Source organism: Trachinotus anak, unplaced genomic scaffold (assembly GCF_046630095.1).
Source record: "Trachinotus anak isolate AG129_WGS33_773 ecotype Australia unplaced genomic scaffold, CSIRO_AGI_Tana_v1 ptg000026l, whole genome shotgun sequence".
NCBI lineage: Eukaryota > Metazoa > Chordata > Actinopteri > Carangiformes > Carangidae > Trachinotus > Trachinotus anak.
Window position 1 is genome coordinate 1776709 of NW_027273877.1, and position 19515 is coordinate 1796223.

Genomic DNA, 19515 nt, shown 5'->3' on the forward strand with positions numbered 1-19515 from the left:
TATATTCGGTAAATAAATAAAATCCGCTTTTTTAGTTTTAAAGGTGCAATATTGTCATTTTCTGCAGAGAGCCTGTGCTGTGCATTATCCTAATGGAGGGTATTATTAGCTCGCAGCTTCATCTGGGACAAAATAGTCCTCCATTTTCTTCATTAGCCTCTGCTGCTGTGCATGCACAAACAGCACACAGGGTAACTCCCCTTCCTATGAATAAATACATAAATAAAGAATTTAAAAACAAAATACAGCCCAATATATGATAAGAATAGAAATGTCAAAACACAAGATGACTGCATTTCATTCTAACAAATTTATTGTGTCTCAATCAGCTCGTACGGAACCACTACTGAAATTAAATTACAATCAAATGATCACATCAAAATATACCCTTATTACCTAACAACGGTCAATGTCAGCTTATGATGATTTGTGCTCCTTTAGAAACGATAATACAAAAAATTAAACAAATAAGGGCAACAACCAAAATATAAGGGAAAAAAAATTGAAATAAAACAAGAAAGGGAAAGCATCTTACACAAGTTCCTGGGGGGGAAATAAATTACCGTTTGGAATAATTCATATGTATTCCGAATAAAATATTAAAACAAGTCATTCTGATGAAAAATATAAAGTAAATAACTCAGATCAGTATCTGATCTAGTGATCTATATTGCCGGCTTTACAGAGTTTTGTTTATTAAAACCTACCAAAGAACACTGCTTAGAAAGGGCAGCATTAATAGTATATCCACAGCACCCACTCAGTCACACTTGGCAACAGATTTTCAGATTTTTTTTTCTCAAATAAGTGCAGCTGAAGTCTTTTCAAATGTCTTATGCTCTATTTGTTGGAAAAAAAGAGGAAAAAAAATCCACTCACGGTGTCAAAGTCCATTAAATAATAATAATAAAAAAACCCATGTGAAAGACTAAAAGAAGGTGATCTTTGAGATCAGGCTGGGACAGTCCTGGTCCTGGTTGTCTTTTCTTTCATGAGGGCCTCAAGATGGGGGGAAAAAATCCCTAATCCTCCGTGTGTGTGTAAAAGAAACCATGCAATCCACCTCAGAAAAAATCAAACAGCTGTAAATCATGATGGAAGCTTCGTGGATGTCACTCTTCTTCATATTGTTGCAGTTTTTCCCCTCTGTTATTGTTGGGCATGGAGAGGGGAGGGGGGGCGGTTCAGTCCCATTTCTAAATATACAAAATGCCTGCTCCTTTGTTTCTTCAATCAAACACAGGATAATGAGGGGGGTATTTTTTTTGTTGGAGGGGGGAGAGAAAAAATAATAAAAAACAATACTTGGTTTCCTCTTGGTGTGTTTTAATGCGCCAAAATTACCTGGTGGAATGAACTTGTAGTTGTCACCCTCTGGTCGCTCGCTTCACTTGCATCTTTTAAGTAATCTACTAAAAAATGCCCCTGAAAGAAAAAAGCAGAAGGAACCTTTTAGGTAAAGACATTTTAGGGCCTGGAAAAAGGTTAACGGTGCGTTTTCTGAGGGGTTGGGAAGAAAAAGGGAGAGCTTGCTGTTTTTTTTCTTTCTTTTTTTTCTGGTGAAAAATAGATAACACATTTGCAGTCTTATTCATATTCCCTCACAATCACAGTATCAAAAAATTTGGCTATCCTGGCGATAGTCTGTATGTTTTTTTTATCAGTTTAATTTCATATAAAATATTCTGGTGTGCTGTTCTATGTTTCACTGAACATTCTTTTGCAGTCCATGGAGGGGGGCGGTGTTTCTGCACTCACATTGCCGACCTGAGAGTACACATCCTCCGGCGTCTGTGCCACTCCTGGGGGCGTCATCCGTTTTTCCTTCTGTCTCCTATTGCAAAACCAGACTCTAACCACCTCTTTCTCCAGCTGCAAGTTGTCCGCCAGGCTGCTGATCTCCTGGGCCGAGGGTTTGGGGCATTTTAGGAAGTGGCTTTCCAAAGCCCCCTTGACGCTCACTTCGATGGATGTGCGCTTCTTTCGCTTCCTGCCCTGCGCCGCGATCTTGTCGATGCTGGTGGGGCTGCCGGTGGACGAGTCGGCCTCCTCAAGCCACTTGTTTAACAAAGGCTTGAGCTTGCACATGTTTTTGAAGCTGAGCTGCAGAGCCTCGAATCTGCAAATGGTTGTCTGAGAGAAAACGTTCCCGTACAGGGTGCCCAAAGCCAAGCCGACGTCCGCCTGCGTAAAGCCCAGTTTGATCCTCCGCTGTTTGAACTGCTTGGCGAACTGTTCCAGGTCGTCCGAGGTCGGCGTGTCGTCGTCCGAGTGCGGGTCGTGGCTGTTGACGCCGCCGTGGTGCTGGTGATGCGGATGCTGGTGGTGATGGTGGTGGTGGTGGCTGCCGTGGTCCAGATCCGGGGTGTCCCCCCTCACCAAGCCCGGGTGTACCAGGCTCTGGCTCCCAGGACTCAGCATCCCGTTCACAGTGAAGCCCCCCGGCTGGGAGTAGATCAGCGACTGCTGCTGCTGCTGGCCCCCGGATATGGAGTTAATGTGAGCCGCAGTCGTGCTACCCCAAGCCCCGGCGTGAGTCTGGTGGGGAGCTAAGTGAGGGGGCCTGTGGTGCAGCGCGGTGCCCGTGTGCAGATCGTCTCTGCCGGAGTTTTTCACGTCCTGCTGCTGCGGGCTGCCCGTCATCCCGACGGGACTCGACGACCAGGGCGATCCGGCTTCGGCTGCAGCGACCGCGGCAGCTGCTGCAGCCGCTGCGGCGTGCGGGAGGGATGTCACCCACTGATGGGCATGGCTCAGCATGTGTCCCCCGTTGCTCGCTGCCATTGCGCCTTGCATAAAGTCACTCTGTACCATCTTGACTGAGGGGTCTCCCCTGTAGCCCCCAGACCCCGAGGTAACCGCAGCACTGCCCGGCTGCATGCCACCACCTCCGGAGTCAGAATGCACGATGGAGCCGGACGATAAGATGCTATTGCTGGGCAGATAAGGATTGGAAGCCGCGGTGGCCATTCCGTCAACCCTTATGAATATGTTTGTGGATAACCCCCCTCCCTTTTTACAGTCACTTCTTTCGAGCGGGCAAATTGTATCTCATGAATTATTCAAACTTTAAAAGTATGGGTAGATTTTTGGCAAATACCATCGACGTGCGTAAAAAACGCCAAAAAGCTTCAAAAACGGCGACAGAAAGCTGAATAAAATCCGCATGTATTTACAACATTCTAGTTCAAACAGTTCTGCATGGATGTGGACGAATAAAATCCCAGGTTTTTCAAAAGCCCTTTGAAACCATGTGCAGTCCGTTCAGAAAGTTTTGCACTGGGATGAAATTGTGAACATTAAAATTCAAATATACAGGAAAAAAGAGTTGTCCCAAACAAACTTTTGGAGGTCGCAAAAAACAAAAAGCCTTGCAAATTCTCCACAATGTCCAAAGTCCCAGTTTATGTCCCCTTTGGATGTGAAAAACATTAGCAGAGTGTCCTTAGTTCTTTTGTAATTCAGTCGCCGAGATTTCTCCCTCGCTTTATTCTTTTCTCTCTCTTCTTTTATAGCACTGTGGAGCCTCTCTCTTTGTTCTGTTTTGATGTATATAAACCTGCCAAACCGCAAACTCCCGTTGAAGTACAGTCCAGTATAACAGTGTACGGCGCTGCTTGCAAGCCTCTTCTCTCATTCGCTTGTTCTCTCTCTCCACCTCTCTCTCTCTATATCTCTCTGTCGCTCTCTCTCTCCCTGACGGGCCGTGTAGTCCCGCCCCCAAACACCCCCACCCCCCTGCAAGCCCGACGACGCTCGGATGTTTACCCTGTGCGTCCCCGTTGATTGGTTACCCGGGGTGTGATTGGCAGGTCTCGCCAGCCTTGCTGCGGGCGCAAGAGCCCTCCTTCCGGCTGTTCCAATTGGCTGATTTTTAATTGCAGTCCAAACAAAACGGGGAAGACAACTTGGTAGTAAACAGTACTGAGATACTAGTACACCACCAGGGGTGAAGGGGTAAATAAAAGAGGTCCATAAACTGTGACCTCTGCTTTCTGATCATCATGACTCAAACTGACACCTTTGATTCTTCACTATATTCTTTCCTCTGTGTCTATGTATAAGTGCACCTGTTTGAAAGTATAAGTTTTATTATAACTGCACATCATAAAGGTTGACACATGGATAAACTCCATTTAGTCAATAAAAAGACAGTCAGTGGTTTTCTCCTCTGTTTTTCTTGTTGCAAACATATCGAGGATTAATTTATGCAAACCTTGCATGCACATTTGACATTGTAAGATCTGTTGGCAGCAATTATAATAATCTGGTAGCCTGACTTGATTGTGTAATAGAATAAGGCGTCAGTGCTGCCGCGGTTAGGGTTCAATTCCCTCTGGGCCACTAATGAAAATATAGGAAAGGGTTAGAATAAAAAAAAAAAAAAGGTTTACTGGATGCTGCATGCTCTATATGAAGCTACATGGTGTGTTCAAATGCTTCCTTTAGCATTTCAAAACTGCCCTGTCAAAATCTACCAGCTCAGGTTTATAAATATATGATTATTTTTAATTCAATGAGACAACCATCCCGCACACTGAGTCGTCCCTTTAACGCACCTCAGAGCAGCATGTGAGAGGACAAGTGCACGTCATGATCCGAGGGCAGAGGAGCCTCCGCAGCTCTGCGCCTCGGCTCCTCAGGAGTTAACGCACAAAGGTTGCGGGGATGCTTCCATGCGGAAACGCCGCGCACAGGCAACCTCACTGAAGCACAGAGGAAGAGAGTGGCAGCAGAAACAAGGGCGAACTGAGCAGTCCGTGGGGGATTCGTGCGTACGGGGTGGCGATGCTGCTTCAGAAAAAATAAAATAAAGTCCTGAGATATCGCCCTTAAAATGTGCACCACCCCTGGAGATGACCACAGTACCCCACAGATGAACGGGGCCTTTGTTAATGTGTGGGACCCCTGCGCCTATGGATGCACCCATGGGTGGTAACAAGTGCCAGATATATAGCTCCCACTGCATCCACTGGTTGAGCTCAGGGTGTCTGCAGCCTGCTGAGTCCACCTGGCCGAAACAAGGGCTGTGGCAGGTGACTTCCTGACAGGATTAACAGTATTTTGTTTATAGGTTGGAGCTACATGTCACGCCTTAAACCCATAAGCTCTCCAAATCAAAGCTGACGCAAAGATTTTATTGCGAAAGGGATTTAAGGGCAAATATAAGGCAGTGGAGCTGTGCACAGGCTGTGTACTCCATGCCAGTCCCCCCCCCCCCCCTTCTTCTTCTTCTCATCCCAGTAGATTTAATTTGGACTGGGCTCAAAACCGAGGGAGCCTCGTGGATTTGTTTACATTGAATAGGCAGGCTAGGGGCCAGAGCCATGGGGCCCTCTATTCATTAATATACAGTGAGGATTTCTGTCTAAATTACTGCTGTTCAATCCGCACTGCACGCTCTGAAAGGGCGTCTCAGGCGGCCAGCAGAAACGTGACACCAAGGGTACATAAGCGGAGAAGAGGGCTCCATACACAAGATCACCCTCAAATGAAAAAAAAACAACATGTAACATGTAAAAGGTTCAAAGATTCAAAAAGCCATTTCAGAAATGCTCCTCGAAATCACCGTGCGCCGATAAAAACACTCCTCTCTGATATATGATGTGTTTATTATTTATTTGCTTATTATAAAAAGGTCCCCAAGTTCCCTGCTGGGGGAGTTCATTTATTTTGTATGCAAAAAAAAAAAAAAAAAAAAAAAAAAGAAAGAAAGGGGGGAGAGGAAAAAAAAATCATCCCCAAGTATAACAAGAGACGAACAGTTAGTGCTGATTTTCATTTGCATAAATTTTCATATATTTTAGTGAAAATAATAGCGGGAGCCGAGGAGTGCTCCTGCTCAGTTGAGGCAGAGGAAAGAAAATCTTAGGGAGCACCGAGTCGTAGGAAAGGGAGATAACCATTTACAGACGCCATGGGAACAATGTGAAGCTATTTCCCTGTTCTTGGACACAAGGTAAGTCAACAGTTATCGATGCGGATTTCTTTTTTACGCTTGAGGAATGTTGGAGTTTATCGCCCTCCTGCGCGTTTTCTGCACTGTAGCTGTGGTTAGATGCTTCCTTGCAGACTGTCGGTCGCTTTACGTGATATTTCAGCCCACTTCTGCGCCTTCATGCAGCCACATCTTCTCTAACTTATATTTAAAACCGAATTGCAAATGCGTGTCCTTTTCCATTTTCCCCCCGAATGCGTAAAAATCAATACGCGCGGTGCTGTTTGCTTTTGCGCACCAGCTTTTTTTTTTTTTTTTTTTCCTCTTGCTTTTTATATAAATAGCGGACAGATGGATAAGCTGTGCTGTTTTGTAGTGAATGTCCACCGGAGAAAAGTGCAATCAATCACATTTTAAGCAGGGAGAGAGAGGAGGGGGGAGAGTGTGTGTGAGAGAGAGAGACCCCTCGGTTAAATCCTCCAGAGGGATCGCGTAGGCAAGTGCAATATGAAATCCTTTAATATAAATCGATATCACCGCTGCAAAGTTTGTTTAAAGTTTATATGCAGCAGCCTGCCGACCGCAGCTCGCTCCTGAGCTGCTCTCCTCCACACAGACAAAAGCTTGCGATTGCGCATAAACAGCTTTGGATGGTAATGAATGTTGACCGGTTTGTTCTTTAGATTCTCCTGCTTTTGTCTTGGAGCCGGTCCAAGGAGCGAGTGAAGGAGGGAATGTCAAGAAAAAGAGCTCAAACTAAAAACGACAGATTTTTCTAAAAATGTGCAGATGCATGAAAGAGATGTGGTCACAGGCAATTAGTGAACAGCAGCCAGCATGATCCTGAACGACCTAAAGCACTGCATATCAGTGTCTGTCACAACTTTGTGCGACATCACTGTGGATCTATCACACATTAACCCGAGTCTGTGGACAACTTTTCGCTTCTCGCTGCACTTTGCTTTAAGGGTAATTTTTTTTTTCTCACGGGTTAACTCCTTCTCCTTCATTGATGGGGAGTGCATTTCTGAGCCCAGCACTTGGTAGCCATGGTGAGCCCAATAAAAGGGGGAAACACTAGTCGCATTAAGCTGTATGTTTGTGCACTGGAGTCGAGATGAAAAGAGCCTCGGTGTCCCGGGCCAGCAGCACCGGTGCCCGGCGGTAACGCGTTACAGTAACGAAGCATCAGCACTTCAGGCATGGAGGCGGAAATCAGACAGAAGCTGCTGTTCGGTTCTCACTGTTTACTGTGATCCCTGCGGCTTCCCATGCAGTTTACATCTTAATGGAAAACAACTTGACTGTGGCCTAAGTTTGGCTTCACCTGAGTGGACATGATGCAGCAATGATCACTTGGCTGGTGACTGGGTTAGAGAAGCAACTAAGTTATCGCGATGTTTTAAAATAAGGCCAAAGTGTCATTTTGTGGTGCATAACTGAAAAGTAGTAATGCGCTATTTTCCTTTTGGAAATTATATTTATCTATTTCATTTTTTTACAGTGCTAAGCTGAAAGAAATGCGTGTTTTCTTTGAGTGTCTGCTGTGCACAGTTGTTGCTGCAGCTCAGGCTGTGGAGGTCAAATCGATCTTCATTGTTGGCTTCATCATAAATGATAATAATAAAAATCATAACTGCCGCCAGGTGTCGCGCTCACTCGTGATGCAAATTCTGCAAATATGTAAAAACCTACACTGCAAAAAAAAAAAAAAAAAAAAAATCCGTTTTATGTGAAACCTCTAAATCATTTTCATGTTTTTATTTTTTATTAGAATAACTTTATTTTATACATTAAAAATCTGACCCTGTTGAGCTGATTCCACTTGTGCATTTTTTTTTAACTTTTCTTCTGAGATTTACTTTTGCAAGAAAATAGCAAACTTGACTTTAATCTTTTGATTTAATCTTCTGCTTCAGTTGTTTTGCACTGCATGCATTTCAAACCACCTCACTGTGAGCTGCTTTTTTTTTTTTTTTTAAGAGAGATTAAATGTTATATTCATGTCTATATTTTTGCAGTGTAGAGGTGCCTTCTTATAGCTGCCATCATGGGCAGACATGATGGCGGGAGTGACAATTAAGATATCACTGGGTTATAGGAGGGAAATGACTAAATGGGGACAGATTTCCAGAGGCCTCGACAGAAAAACAATGCCAGGCACTGGGGCTGCACATATGAAGCTGTTTAATAAATAGAGCACTGCTGATGTGCGATACCTTACTAATTCCTGCTGTCGCTAATATTATTCTATATACTTGTCCATCCCTCAATCCCAGAGGCAATTAAAAAAAAAACTTAATTTAATTATCCCATTTTTTTAAAAAAAGATATCCCTCCTGATTTTATTCTAGGATGGACCCGCATTATTATTTTCTCAGGATCTGCATGGAGAAAGCTGCTCGTATTGATCAGTGGTTGATATGCAAATAGTGTGTGATCAGACAGGCACTGCACGCTGTTTTAAGCCAGTCGCCATCTGCAGTGGCCTATGAGCCATACGTCTGAGCCAGCAGCTCTTTGTGGAAACATATGACTCACCGGCGACTTTAAGAATTATTAGCAAATGAGGGCTGTGCAGGAGTCATGAATCATCCCGGGAATTAGTGCATTGCAATTTCACTGCATGCTTGACCGGCCATTTAGTGTTGCACTACCCAGTGTTATTCTTCATCATCGTCATCATCACCAGCACCACCACCAGCAGCAGCAGCAGCAGCAGCAGCAAAGCATCAAAGCAGCACTGTGCGTTATTACTCTGCATTATGCACCCATTCTGTCATGGTGTAACAATGACGGTTATTGGTAGCAGGAGGGAGCAGGAGGCCATTTATTTATTCCTCCAGGAGCAGATTGGCTAATTTATCAAGATGCTTTCATGAACTTGCTTTTCCCCAGTCACAAGCGAAATCTATCACAAGTAGCCTGCATGCACATGTCTCCAGACAGTGCACCGGTAAACACAAATGTAAATGTAAAAATCAGGTGAGGTGATGAGGGAGGGGTTCTGCTGTTTTTAAAGGTGATTTCATTCATTTTTTAAAAATATAAAAATATGATCACATTCATTGGGGAATAAAAATGTCCACTTGGAGATGATCACAAGACAAAAACAGTCACTAATATGAAGAGAAATCTATTTACCCACAACATCAATCAGCTGTCTCTCCCTCATAAAACATCCTCACAGTCTCATCACTTTGGTTTTACTTTCTACAGCAGCCATAAACTCCAGACACCTGACATGCAGATTTATGTCACCCTCCAAAAGGTGTCTCAACCCAGTGTGGGAGCCTGTAGCTTCCACTGCACCCCTGGTTACAATATTCAGATTAAATTGATGCAATTCCTGCCGTTTTAATTATAGCCTACTTAAGTTGCCTATGGGCTACATAATTTATTTTCTTCCCTTTGGTCCAGTCACTAATGCCAAACGACATACGCTGAGTGCGTCTCACGTCAGGCCAAACCTTGATTTAAAGCCGAATCCAACTTGGAGCACTTACATGATAATGTAGCTACTATACCGTTAATTAAATGGGCTACACTGAATATCAGTGTAAGCATTAAACATGCCTTCAATTTAGGACATGAATGGGATTTTTTTTTCTTAACCCATTCAAACGAGACTGAGACACTTTATTAATATTCTATTAATAAAGGCCAATATAGAGTTATATACACCTCTTATTCCACTGCATGGGGTTGGTAATTGCCCTGTGTTAGCAGCGCAGCTCTGTGTGCCTACAGCTTGTAAATGGGCTGACATGCAGGTAAAGATTTTATGTTTAGTGTTATCACAGGACTCTAGTGGTGCTCACTGCTCATTTCAGCATGAGTCATGGCTCAGACATGTATCAGCACAGCTGGGATTGATTTGCGATTGGAAATCAATAGGGATGTCATAATTTGGTCTAAAATAGGGCTCAGTGGTGAGAGTAAATAGTCAGGGGTGTGTTTGGTGTTTACAAGGTTGTTGGTAATTTCTTCTACGTGTGTGTTTTGGCTTTAATTTAAATTTTGAAAATAGATTTTTTTTTAAAGCAAAAAAAAAAAAAAACCCATAAAAAAGTGTTTCAATTAGGCAAAATTAATCAAGTTTTTATTTGTGGACAGAGAGAATGAGCAACAGATTCAAATGAGCCACCTTAGAAAAACATATAACTAATAAAATAACGTAGAGGTGTGATTTAATTTGAAAATAAATGTCGAAAGCTGCAGAGAGGTCACTTTTTTTTGTGAAAACGTGACATGAGGGAGGAAAAGATTCATCTATGTGGCCTGATACAAAGGCAGGTGTTTGTTTGAGACACACACACACACACACACAAAACCACTAGTGCCGGCTGGTGAGGAGGTGAGTGACGGGGGACAGATCGGCAAAGATAGGATGAAGTGCAGCTTTCTGAGTCAGAGGGGTAGGGGAGAGAGAGGGAGAGAAAAGAGGTGTGTGTGTGTGCCTGGTTGAGGGGGGAGAGAGGTGTGTGTGTGTGTGTTGGGGGGGTGCTTTGTCTGTCAGTCTTCAGCCTCACCCCACCCCCACCCTCATCCCTCCACCCATCTCTCATTGGATGTTGGTTGCCTCACAGTCTCGGCCACATCCCTTCTTGTCTCTCTCTGTGCACACACACACACACACACACACACACACATACATACAGATGTAAAACACATCAGCATGGACACACATGTCTAAGCACCCCCACTTCCAGCAGCAGCAGCAGCATCACAACAAACCACAGCGTTATTGTGTATGCAAATCAGTGGCCGGACACGCTGGTATTTTTCTGTTCTATTAGACTGTATTACACATGCTAATCAAGAATGATATTGTGTTATTAAGCAGAGTAATTAATAAATAAAACTAAATCCGCAGGAAGTCAAATCTATAGAAGTCCTCAGCAGCCTGGTTTGTAGCCACCGTGCATGTCTCTCCATAGTCCCTGCTTTTTGTTTTTGTTTGTTAAACAGTGGCGTTCCCTGAGGATAGAGGAGGAAGGGGGGGGGCTGTGGCACCTCCCTGCCCAGGATTACATTAATCAAAGTATTTATTTCCCTCGGGGAGCCAGGCGCAAATCACTCCAAATCCCAGTAAAATTGGATAACAGAAGAACGGGCGCACCTAGGGTAACCCTCTCTCTGCTTTTTTTTTGCTCATTTCACCAACTTAATGGATCTAGTTCTATCTAACTTTGTGGAACAGAGTGTGTGGAAGAGCAAGGAGGTGGGGGTGGGTGGTTGCAAAGCTAGAGGTATTGAGGCCTTTGAGAAGACAAACAACATAATTGGATGGAAGCGGGCGCTCAGGTAGAGAAAAAAACAACACTAACCACATCCCCGAAAGGAGTGACTCTGGATATAAAGCTGTACAAATAACAGCCACTCTCTGATTCCCTGTCGAGGCTATAGGCATGTCTGGGTCCGGGCCAGCAGCAGGAAAAACTCGCCTCTAAGATCTCCCATCTGTGATAGATGCGTCAACCTCCAACACCAGCGCTGCCTGCTTTCTCTCGGCTAAGTCTGGTCAATCCATCGCAAAGCCCACAAAGTAGTAAAAACAACAACAACAGGAAAAAAAACCCTCCAGATACCGTCTTTGCAGTATTTGCTAAGTAATTACGTGTGATGTTTGGGCAAAGCCCGCGTGGCTAATAAATCTGCAAATGTTTACAGCCAAGCTGGTGCTGATAAGGCAATAAATACAGCACCTAATATGCTGCCTATTACAGGTAATGCAAATAAAATAATAGGGCTGTAATTTTTCCTTATGTGCTGTTGTGGTGGTGGCGCTGCCTCCGTCTTTGATATTCATGAGGGAAATGGGGAGGAAATGTCGTCTCCCTGTCTTTATGGGCGCCGCATTGTAGCGCAAATCCAACACTACTGCCTTCATCCCAATCAGGGATAAATGATGGCCTCGTTGCATCGCACTGGAGGAAAACCTGCCACCCCCCAACCACACACTCACACTCACACACACTCACATAGGCTCTCGAATGCCTGCAAACACAACTCTATGTTTGTAGACACATGCTTTGCACGCACACAAACTGTTGCAGCCATGTATGAGCTGAGGGGTATGAGGGGTCGCTGGAGTTGCCGGCGGGGCCCTGACTCAGAGCCAGGCCTCTCGGGATGGAGGCAGCCGGCCTGCACGGTCTACATGGACTAAGTGTGTCCAAGTGTTTTGTGCGTGCGTCTATGAATATTCCACTTGTAGAGCACAGGAAGCTGCACACGTGGCTTCCATAGAATCTAGTGTATGTGTGAGTGTGTGCACAGTATCCCTACATATATACCCACTTTATCCAGCCTGCATGTCTCTGCACAGTATGTACACGTGTCGAGGTGCAGGTGCGATGCATACGCAGAGACAGACAGCGCACAGTGTTCGCCATCACGTTCCGACGATCCATCTGATGATCCATGATGCTTTGCAAATGAGCAGAAAATCTGCAGCTCTAATGGGACCAGTGAGGGTTGGATGGAGCGGAAAGTAAAGGATATGAACATTGAGTGCTATAAACTCCAAAATCAGTACTTATAAGTGTTCCTATGTAAATGTAGCCAACTGCTACACTTTGACTTGTTGTTATAGCCTTTTAAGTCTATTATGTTCATGTTTTATCCCTGATATACTTTTTGCTGCACTTTATTTTTGCAGCTACCAGGATCAGATTTTGCATATTTTGCATCACAGGAAGTCACGTTGCTGTTTTAGAGCTCTGATTGTTTTATTCCTACCGTTCCAGGAATCCACTGGCTTCCATTCATTCATGTATGATATGAAAATGATGTAAAATCATTGCTACAAATCATGTTAACTCAAAAAACATGCCGTTTATTTTCCCCATCTCCCAGACAGCCAATGATTTCAACTGATTTCCCAGTTTTTTATTTTTATTTGTACTCTTCAAACTCTCTTTCTGTAAAAGTAACATTATCATTCTGAGATAAAGCAACTTGTGCTTAAACTGCATTTCCACAAGAGGATAATATAACATTTACAGATTTGATTTTCACTGTGATGAATTACATAACTCAAGAAAGTTTCTGTTGACTGGTTTTCATACCATTTGGAAATGAATGGAAGCCAATGGCTGCCTGGAACAGTAGGGGAACAGTAATGTGATTTGCAAAATGGTTTGCTGCAAGAGAGGGCTCATTGACTTTCATATTGTATAGAAGTGAATGGAAATAAATGGCTGCTTGCTAGAGTAGAAAAAACTCTAAAAATCTGCAGTGTGCATTCAAAAGCATATGCAAAAAACTGTGCAACACACTGGTATGAGCCTTTAAAAGCCTACATGGGGCCCCTGTGTGTCCTCAGGCCACACTTTGACACACATCCCCTTCTATTACGCAATGCAGGTTTTGCATGCATTACATTGAACTGCGTCTTCATCACACACGCAACATAAACATGCATGACTGGCTGAGCGAGGCTAGCTAGCTCCAGATTCGAGGCGTGTATAGTCATGATGAGTGACTCTCAACTTCAGAACGAGGCCCTTGCTGCTGGGGTCGCAGGGTGTTGTTGATGATATGCGACCGCGGGTGACACGTGCTATTCATACAAGAGCTTGTGTGGTCACGTTCAGCAGCCGGGAAGTCTTGATTCATGCGGGTATTATGCACGCCGGACGCTTATGGCACCTCTCCCCGTTGCCGTGCAGTCAGGCCCATTTGTTTGGAAATGGGTTTACATACATCTTCTTGTAGATGACTCTCCCTCTTCCCCTCCCTGGGCTTACAGCTTGTGCACACACACATACAGACTGGGTAAACTAGCTACTAACGTGCAGCCACATCAGCTGCAACAGGGGGCATTTAGGTGATGCAATTCGCCCTCGATGTTGGAGGTATTTAGCTGTGCAGCTGTGGATATGAATGGGTGATTATGCTTTTACATGTAGCGGTAAAGCTCCCTCAGTTACTTTGAATGATCACAGTCAGTTTTCGAGCTATTTTCATACAGTAGATTTTGTTTTTCAAACCATATGCCCCTCATTGTTTCAGTGCACCAGCTATTTAGGTCTATTCGGTAACTATACATGATAACTAGCCTGTGAATAACTGTAAAGGCTAACATGGTGTCATTAAAAAACAAGAGATTGTCTCATTTTAGCCGTTTTTCTTTGCCAACCAGTTGATTTTAGAATTCATTTTAAGGTTTTACTGAGTTCTTTTTAAGCACTACATGGTTTGGCTCCACTCAATCTTAGACACTGCAACAAAACTCTGCTAGCAGCAGCCTGGTCCAAAGTCAAAGGGCCAGGAAACCTATTCAAGCCTACAAGCTCACACAATTATCTGCTAAAGTTGCAGCAGTTTGGGCAATTACAGATTAGAGATTTCTGTATTCTGTATGGAGTTTTTTTTCCCTCTCTGTTCTTTTCCAGGCCACAGTCAGTGACATGTGGTCAAACCACACCCACACAGTCCTGATGAAGCACATCAGCTCAGTTTTTGAGTCTTTTTCTTTATATATCAGCCTGTACTGAAAAATGTTGTTGTTGCTTATTTAGTCAAGAATAGAAATGCACTTGTGTACTTTTTGGTTTTTTTTGGAACATTTTTAGGGTCTTTAAAGTTTCACTTTTAAATAACTCCACATTCTGACTCTTACATACATTTGAGAGCTTTTTGATTTGTGAACTTTGCAACAACAACATCGTGCCACCTCCGTGATCTCTTCTAAATATCAGCTCGGAACTAAATTCATTAACTTGCTTCTCAGTATTCAGTGGTCTTTTCTGCCCTGGTGATTATTTGGGGTTTTTCTCTTTGCATTTTCTCTTTTATTTCTGACATTTTACTGCATTTGATGCTATTTTGCTGTCTGTTCTTGTGTAAACACATTTGTAACTTTGTTTGGAAAAGTGCTTTGCTTTACAAACAGGTTACTATTAATTGATTACACTGGAGAAATTAGCATGCTAGAGTTAAATTTTCTTTGTTAAATTAGCCGGCTGGTTAGCTATGAGCTACATGCGTCCTGGTTAGTGTAGTCCACTCACATTTTTTAAACTGAGATGCCTGTGATGTAAACATATGTGTTATCTCAAGCTCCAGCATATATGTTGGCAGGATTCTCTCCCTGTCTCATAAAATTATTTGCAATCAAATTTTGTGACTTTAATTTATGCCACTGCAGCTGCTTCATGCTCTTCATTGTGTCTATAAAAGAAAGTTCTTCATCACCTTTTAATTCGTTGACTTAACAGTCTCCAGTGGAGACACCTGACGTGATCATTATATCCACACACTCTCTCTTCCCTGCTTCACAGAGGTGCTGCTAGCTCCTCCACCCCCCACCCCTTGTCCCCTCCTTCCGTCTTCGCCCAGGCCTGACGTGAGCGTTCGAGCAAGCAGCATCACAAAAGCGGCTTTGAGGGGATTGCGCGCTGGCCGCCGACCCCTCTGAGCTCACGCCCACCACACATTACTCACCAGCAGGCCTCAGTGCAGACTGTGGACCAGACGAGGGAGTAGTGCATGTCACAGAACTAGAGGGGACTCTTATTCTCTTATTCTACTAACCTCTTTCCACTGTTGGCTTGGTTTTTTTTTTACTTTGAAAGGGAATCATAAGCTTGTATAAACGATGACTAGTCGGAAGAGAATTAAACAATGCAGCTCAGACTAGAGTACAATAGAACTTTGTTGTTCAACCATGTTGGAAAATTGCCTCAGCATGGACTGTCAAGTCAAATATCCCTCCCAGCTTTTGGCTTTTGGTCGTGCACTGTCAGGACGTCATTCCAGGAAGTGATGTTGACTGTGTGTGAACATGTGTAGTCAGCATACGTGTGTGTGTGTGTGTGTGTGTGGGTGCGTCTCCATTTGATGCCTGTTTTGGCGAGTGTTTTCTTCAAAAAAATGAATAACAGGATTTGTTTTTAGCCAAGCAGCATCACATTAAATCTGTCCTTCTGAGGATTTAAACAGGTTTTTCTGTCTTTATATAAATAGTTTTCATATTTTTCTGAATATTTTTCTCGCTGCCTGAAAGGTAGTGTCACATTCAATACGTCATGTGTCTTCAGTTTGGGACAAAACACATCTTTGTGACTTTATAGCGCGTACGGCACCACACATGCTAGTATTAATATATATTGCCGCAAACAATATCACTGCTCGTGTGGATGTCTCCATTGTCAGAGAAGGAGAAAAGACTGCAAGCTTGTATTATGTTGCCACAACCTCCAAATCAAGGTCTTCCACAGGGACGCCTCCTTTGTATGACTGAACTTGAGATAATGCCGGGTGTCATGTAAGATGAAATTACATGCAGCACGCCGCTCCTTCCTCTACACTGTGCTGCGCGTCTTGTTATTCTCAGACTGTAACCTTCGTATTGTAGGTGTGAGACGAAAACTTAGCAAAGCATGGCCAATTCTCCGTGGTTACGCCTGTGCTTGGTGTGTGTGTGTGTGTTTTAAATTCAGTCCTCCCCAGTGTGCGTGGCTGTGTTTGTCGTAGACCTTTTTCAGATTAGTGGTCCACAAACACAAATCCTCCCAACAATGACTAACACACGTCTCAATGCATTGTCAATATCTGTCACAGAAACCTACATTTAACCAACCTGTGTGTTTTCCTCCGGCTAAAACTAAGAATGACACTGTTACATAACGCTGCCTGGTTCTCCCAGTAATCTGACTGCATGTCTTACAGTCTTCAGTGCAGATAAAATGCACCCACAGGAGTCTATGTCAGAGCTGTGATCCGTATTCTCATGTTCAGATGTCTCATTTCTGCAAAATGCTGCTCCTGTGCACGGCTTTGTGTGTTTTTACAGCTCAGATTTCTGCTTTTACACAACAGAGGTCACTAACCATGAATTTATCTGTATTTGGAAACCAATTCACACCCTTGAATCTACTGTGCACTGCAAAAGAACAAAGTAGTCTCAAGTTTATTCATTATTTTTCTTAAAATTGGTCGATTCTTTTGGGTTGTCTGTACAAGAAAATGTTCTGATTCAGTAGCACTGAAAATAAAGCATCTATTTTTGCTCTAAAGCATCTAATAACTTTAAACATTTATCTCCACATTTCGAAGCAGTGTATTTCTGCACTGCACTTTCCAGAAACCACCTGTCAATCAAACACTGCAGGTTGCCCTGTTTTGTCCTTCCACACACATTTTCTGTCGCTGGCATCTGAGTTTCTTCGCTGTGTTTTTTTTTTTTCTACATCTCAGTAACGACGGCCATCACTGCTTATGCTAACAGTTCTTCCTCTTCTTCTTCTGCTTACTCCAAACAAACTGAAAACACACCGTGTACCCAGGAAGGAGCTGCCAGACACAGAGGTGTGTTTAGCACAGCAAATGGAAACGCTTTCATGAGCTCACTATAGGCCGCAAAAATGCAGGCGGTGGACTTTGACAAATATTTGCACAAATGAGCGAGGGCTTTTCTGGCACGAACGGAACTTCATACAAAAAAAAATGTCACAGATGAGTGGAAGTCTCAACCGTGACGTGAAAGACCAGTTCTGCTGAGAAATGTTTTGTAGTTTTTGTGTAGTTTTGTGGAGTGGTAGAGGCACTCTGAACTTCCCCTTATTCTGCTACAAGTAAAACTCTTGCATTCAAAAAAATGACTATTATTAAGTATTATCAAAGAAATATACTTAAAGTTTTAAAAGTAAATGAGGAATGGCTTCTCTCAGAGTTATCTTTCCATGTGTTGCTCATTATAATATCACCAGATCACCAACCTTTTACATGAGTCTTGTTTTCAGCTGTGTGACGGCACAGTTTTCACAAAATTAAATGGGATGAGTTTATTTAGTTTTGCAAAATTCCCAAAATAGAAAACGTAATTATGTTATTGGGTTATCATTTCTGACGCATGGTTGTAGAGGTCTTGGTAGATGATTTTAGTTGTAGTAGGTGGCTGGTTCTAACGTTAACAGAAGATCTACTTACTGTACTGATGAGCAATCGCAGTCGCAGGCGTGGTCGAGTAGAAAAAGCAAAACACACTCGCCACTCAGGTGTTTGCAGTCTCCTTGATTAAGAGTCTGCTCGCAGGATGGACCAATCAGAGGAGAGCTGGCAGCGCTGTCTGAAACTCTTGTACAGGTCAGGGGGCAGCTGTGTGAGCAGGCAGGGCTACAACAGAAAAATACAAGAAAAGAAATAACTCATTACACACGTTGAATGTCACAAAATCACACATTTATTATATTATATATTTTGATATGTAAAGCAGTAGAGGTGGAAGAAGTATTCAGATCATTTATTAAAGCATAAGAAGCGGTAAAAATACCACTTGCAGCACCAAACATAAAGTAGATGATAGAGACAAATGTGAGTATTATTGTAATGTACTTAGTTACTCTCATCCACTCGTTTTCCATATTCACAGTGTGACAGTATTTCAGTGTATTGTGACCATCTGATTCTAATGTCTGTTTTTCTCTTTTATTTCTTCCTCTTTCAGGAGAGCCACAGTCCCCTGGCACACACACACACACACACACACACACACAAAACTTTGGTCCTCCTGTGACACCCCTACTTGCCCCCCCCTCCATCCTCCCTATGATGCACAACCTCTGGAGGTAAGGGCCCAAGCTTGCGTGTGTGTGTGTGTGTGATTGTGTGTGTGTGCGTACTGTCTCTCTCCCCCAGCAAAAGCGGACACGCCGTCTCCCCAGCTTCCGTTTTCCTCTACACGCCCGCTGCTGGAGTATTCACGCTTCAGGCTGTTTTCTTTGAGAGAGAGAGAGAGAGAGAGAGAGAGAGAGAGAGAGCGAGAGGGGAGGGAAAGAGAGTATAAAAATATGCAAATGCTATTGTTGAAGCGCAGAACGAAGATGGGGGGGGGGGGCTCCTTTTGCACCCCGCCGCTGCCACCATTGCTGCTTCCGCCTCCATCCATCCACTGCAGGGTGAGAGAGAGTGGGGGGGGGGGGGGGGGGGGGGGGGTCTGACCGAGGAGAGAGAGAGAGAGAGAGAGGGAGAGACAACGGTGCAGGATATTAAAAATATGCTGAAAGGCCACCATTATCTGTTTCAGTTGAGCCCTTTTTCTGGACCCTATGGTAAAAAGACACACAGAGTGAGGCACACACACACACACACACACACACACACACACAGTGAGAGACATGCAGCTATTGAGATAATGAAATCCATCACACAAACCACAAAGCCAGACGTACAAATATGGGGAGCAAAGCAGAGGCCTATCATGTACTGTAGACTGTACTTAACGTATGCATGTAACTCAACACCACCCATGCTGCTCTGGCAACACTGTTCCGTCACAGTCATGCCAATAAAGCTTATTTGATTTGAACTGATGGAGACAGAGGGCCAACTGTGTCTCAAATCTGAGCTGCCGGGTTGTCACCGGGCGTCATAATGATGAAATAGGTGCAAACGGTCCCGCCCCAACAGGTGCAACAAAGCTGCAATGAGATGTCAATCAAAGACAGTCTGCACACACCCACGTCGTCCTGAGAACAGTGGAGGACGAAGCTCTTAAATCTCTGAGCCTGGGAAAAGAGCAGGTAACTAATAAAAGTAAAGATGGCTGAATTCTATTTAGTGTAGTG

General features: G+C 43.7%; 1 protein-coding gene across 1 annotated transcript; it reads right to left on the reverse strand.

The window, feature by feature from the left end:
* Window positions 1-291: 291 nt before the first annotated feature.
* pou3f3b (POU class 3 homeobox 3b) lies at window positions 292-3643 on the reverse strand. Its single transcript, XM_071464853.1, has 2 exons — window positions 1759-3643; window positions 292-1425 (listed from the first exon to the last, which is right to left on the reverse strand). The coding sequence occupies exons 1-2, from the start codon at window positions 2968-2970 to the stop codon at window positions 1327-1329; spliced, it is 1311 nt and encodes a 436-aa protein (XP_071320954.1). The 5' UTR covers window positions 2971-3643; the 3' UTR covers window positions 292-1326.
* Between the last annotated feature and the right edge of the window lie 15872 nt (window positions 3644-19515).

Coding starts and splice junctions, on each gene's coding strand:
- pou3f3b (XM_071464853.1), bottom strand. CDS start 2,970: ATGGCCACCGCGGCTTCCAATCCTTATCTGCCCAGCAATAGCATCTTA. Junction 1,426..1,758: donor TGTACTCTCAGGTCGGCAAT/GTGAGTGCAGAA, acceptor TTTTTCTTTCAG/GGGCATTTTTTAGTAGATTA.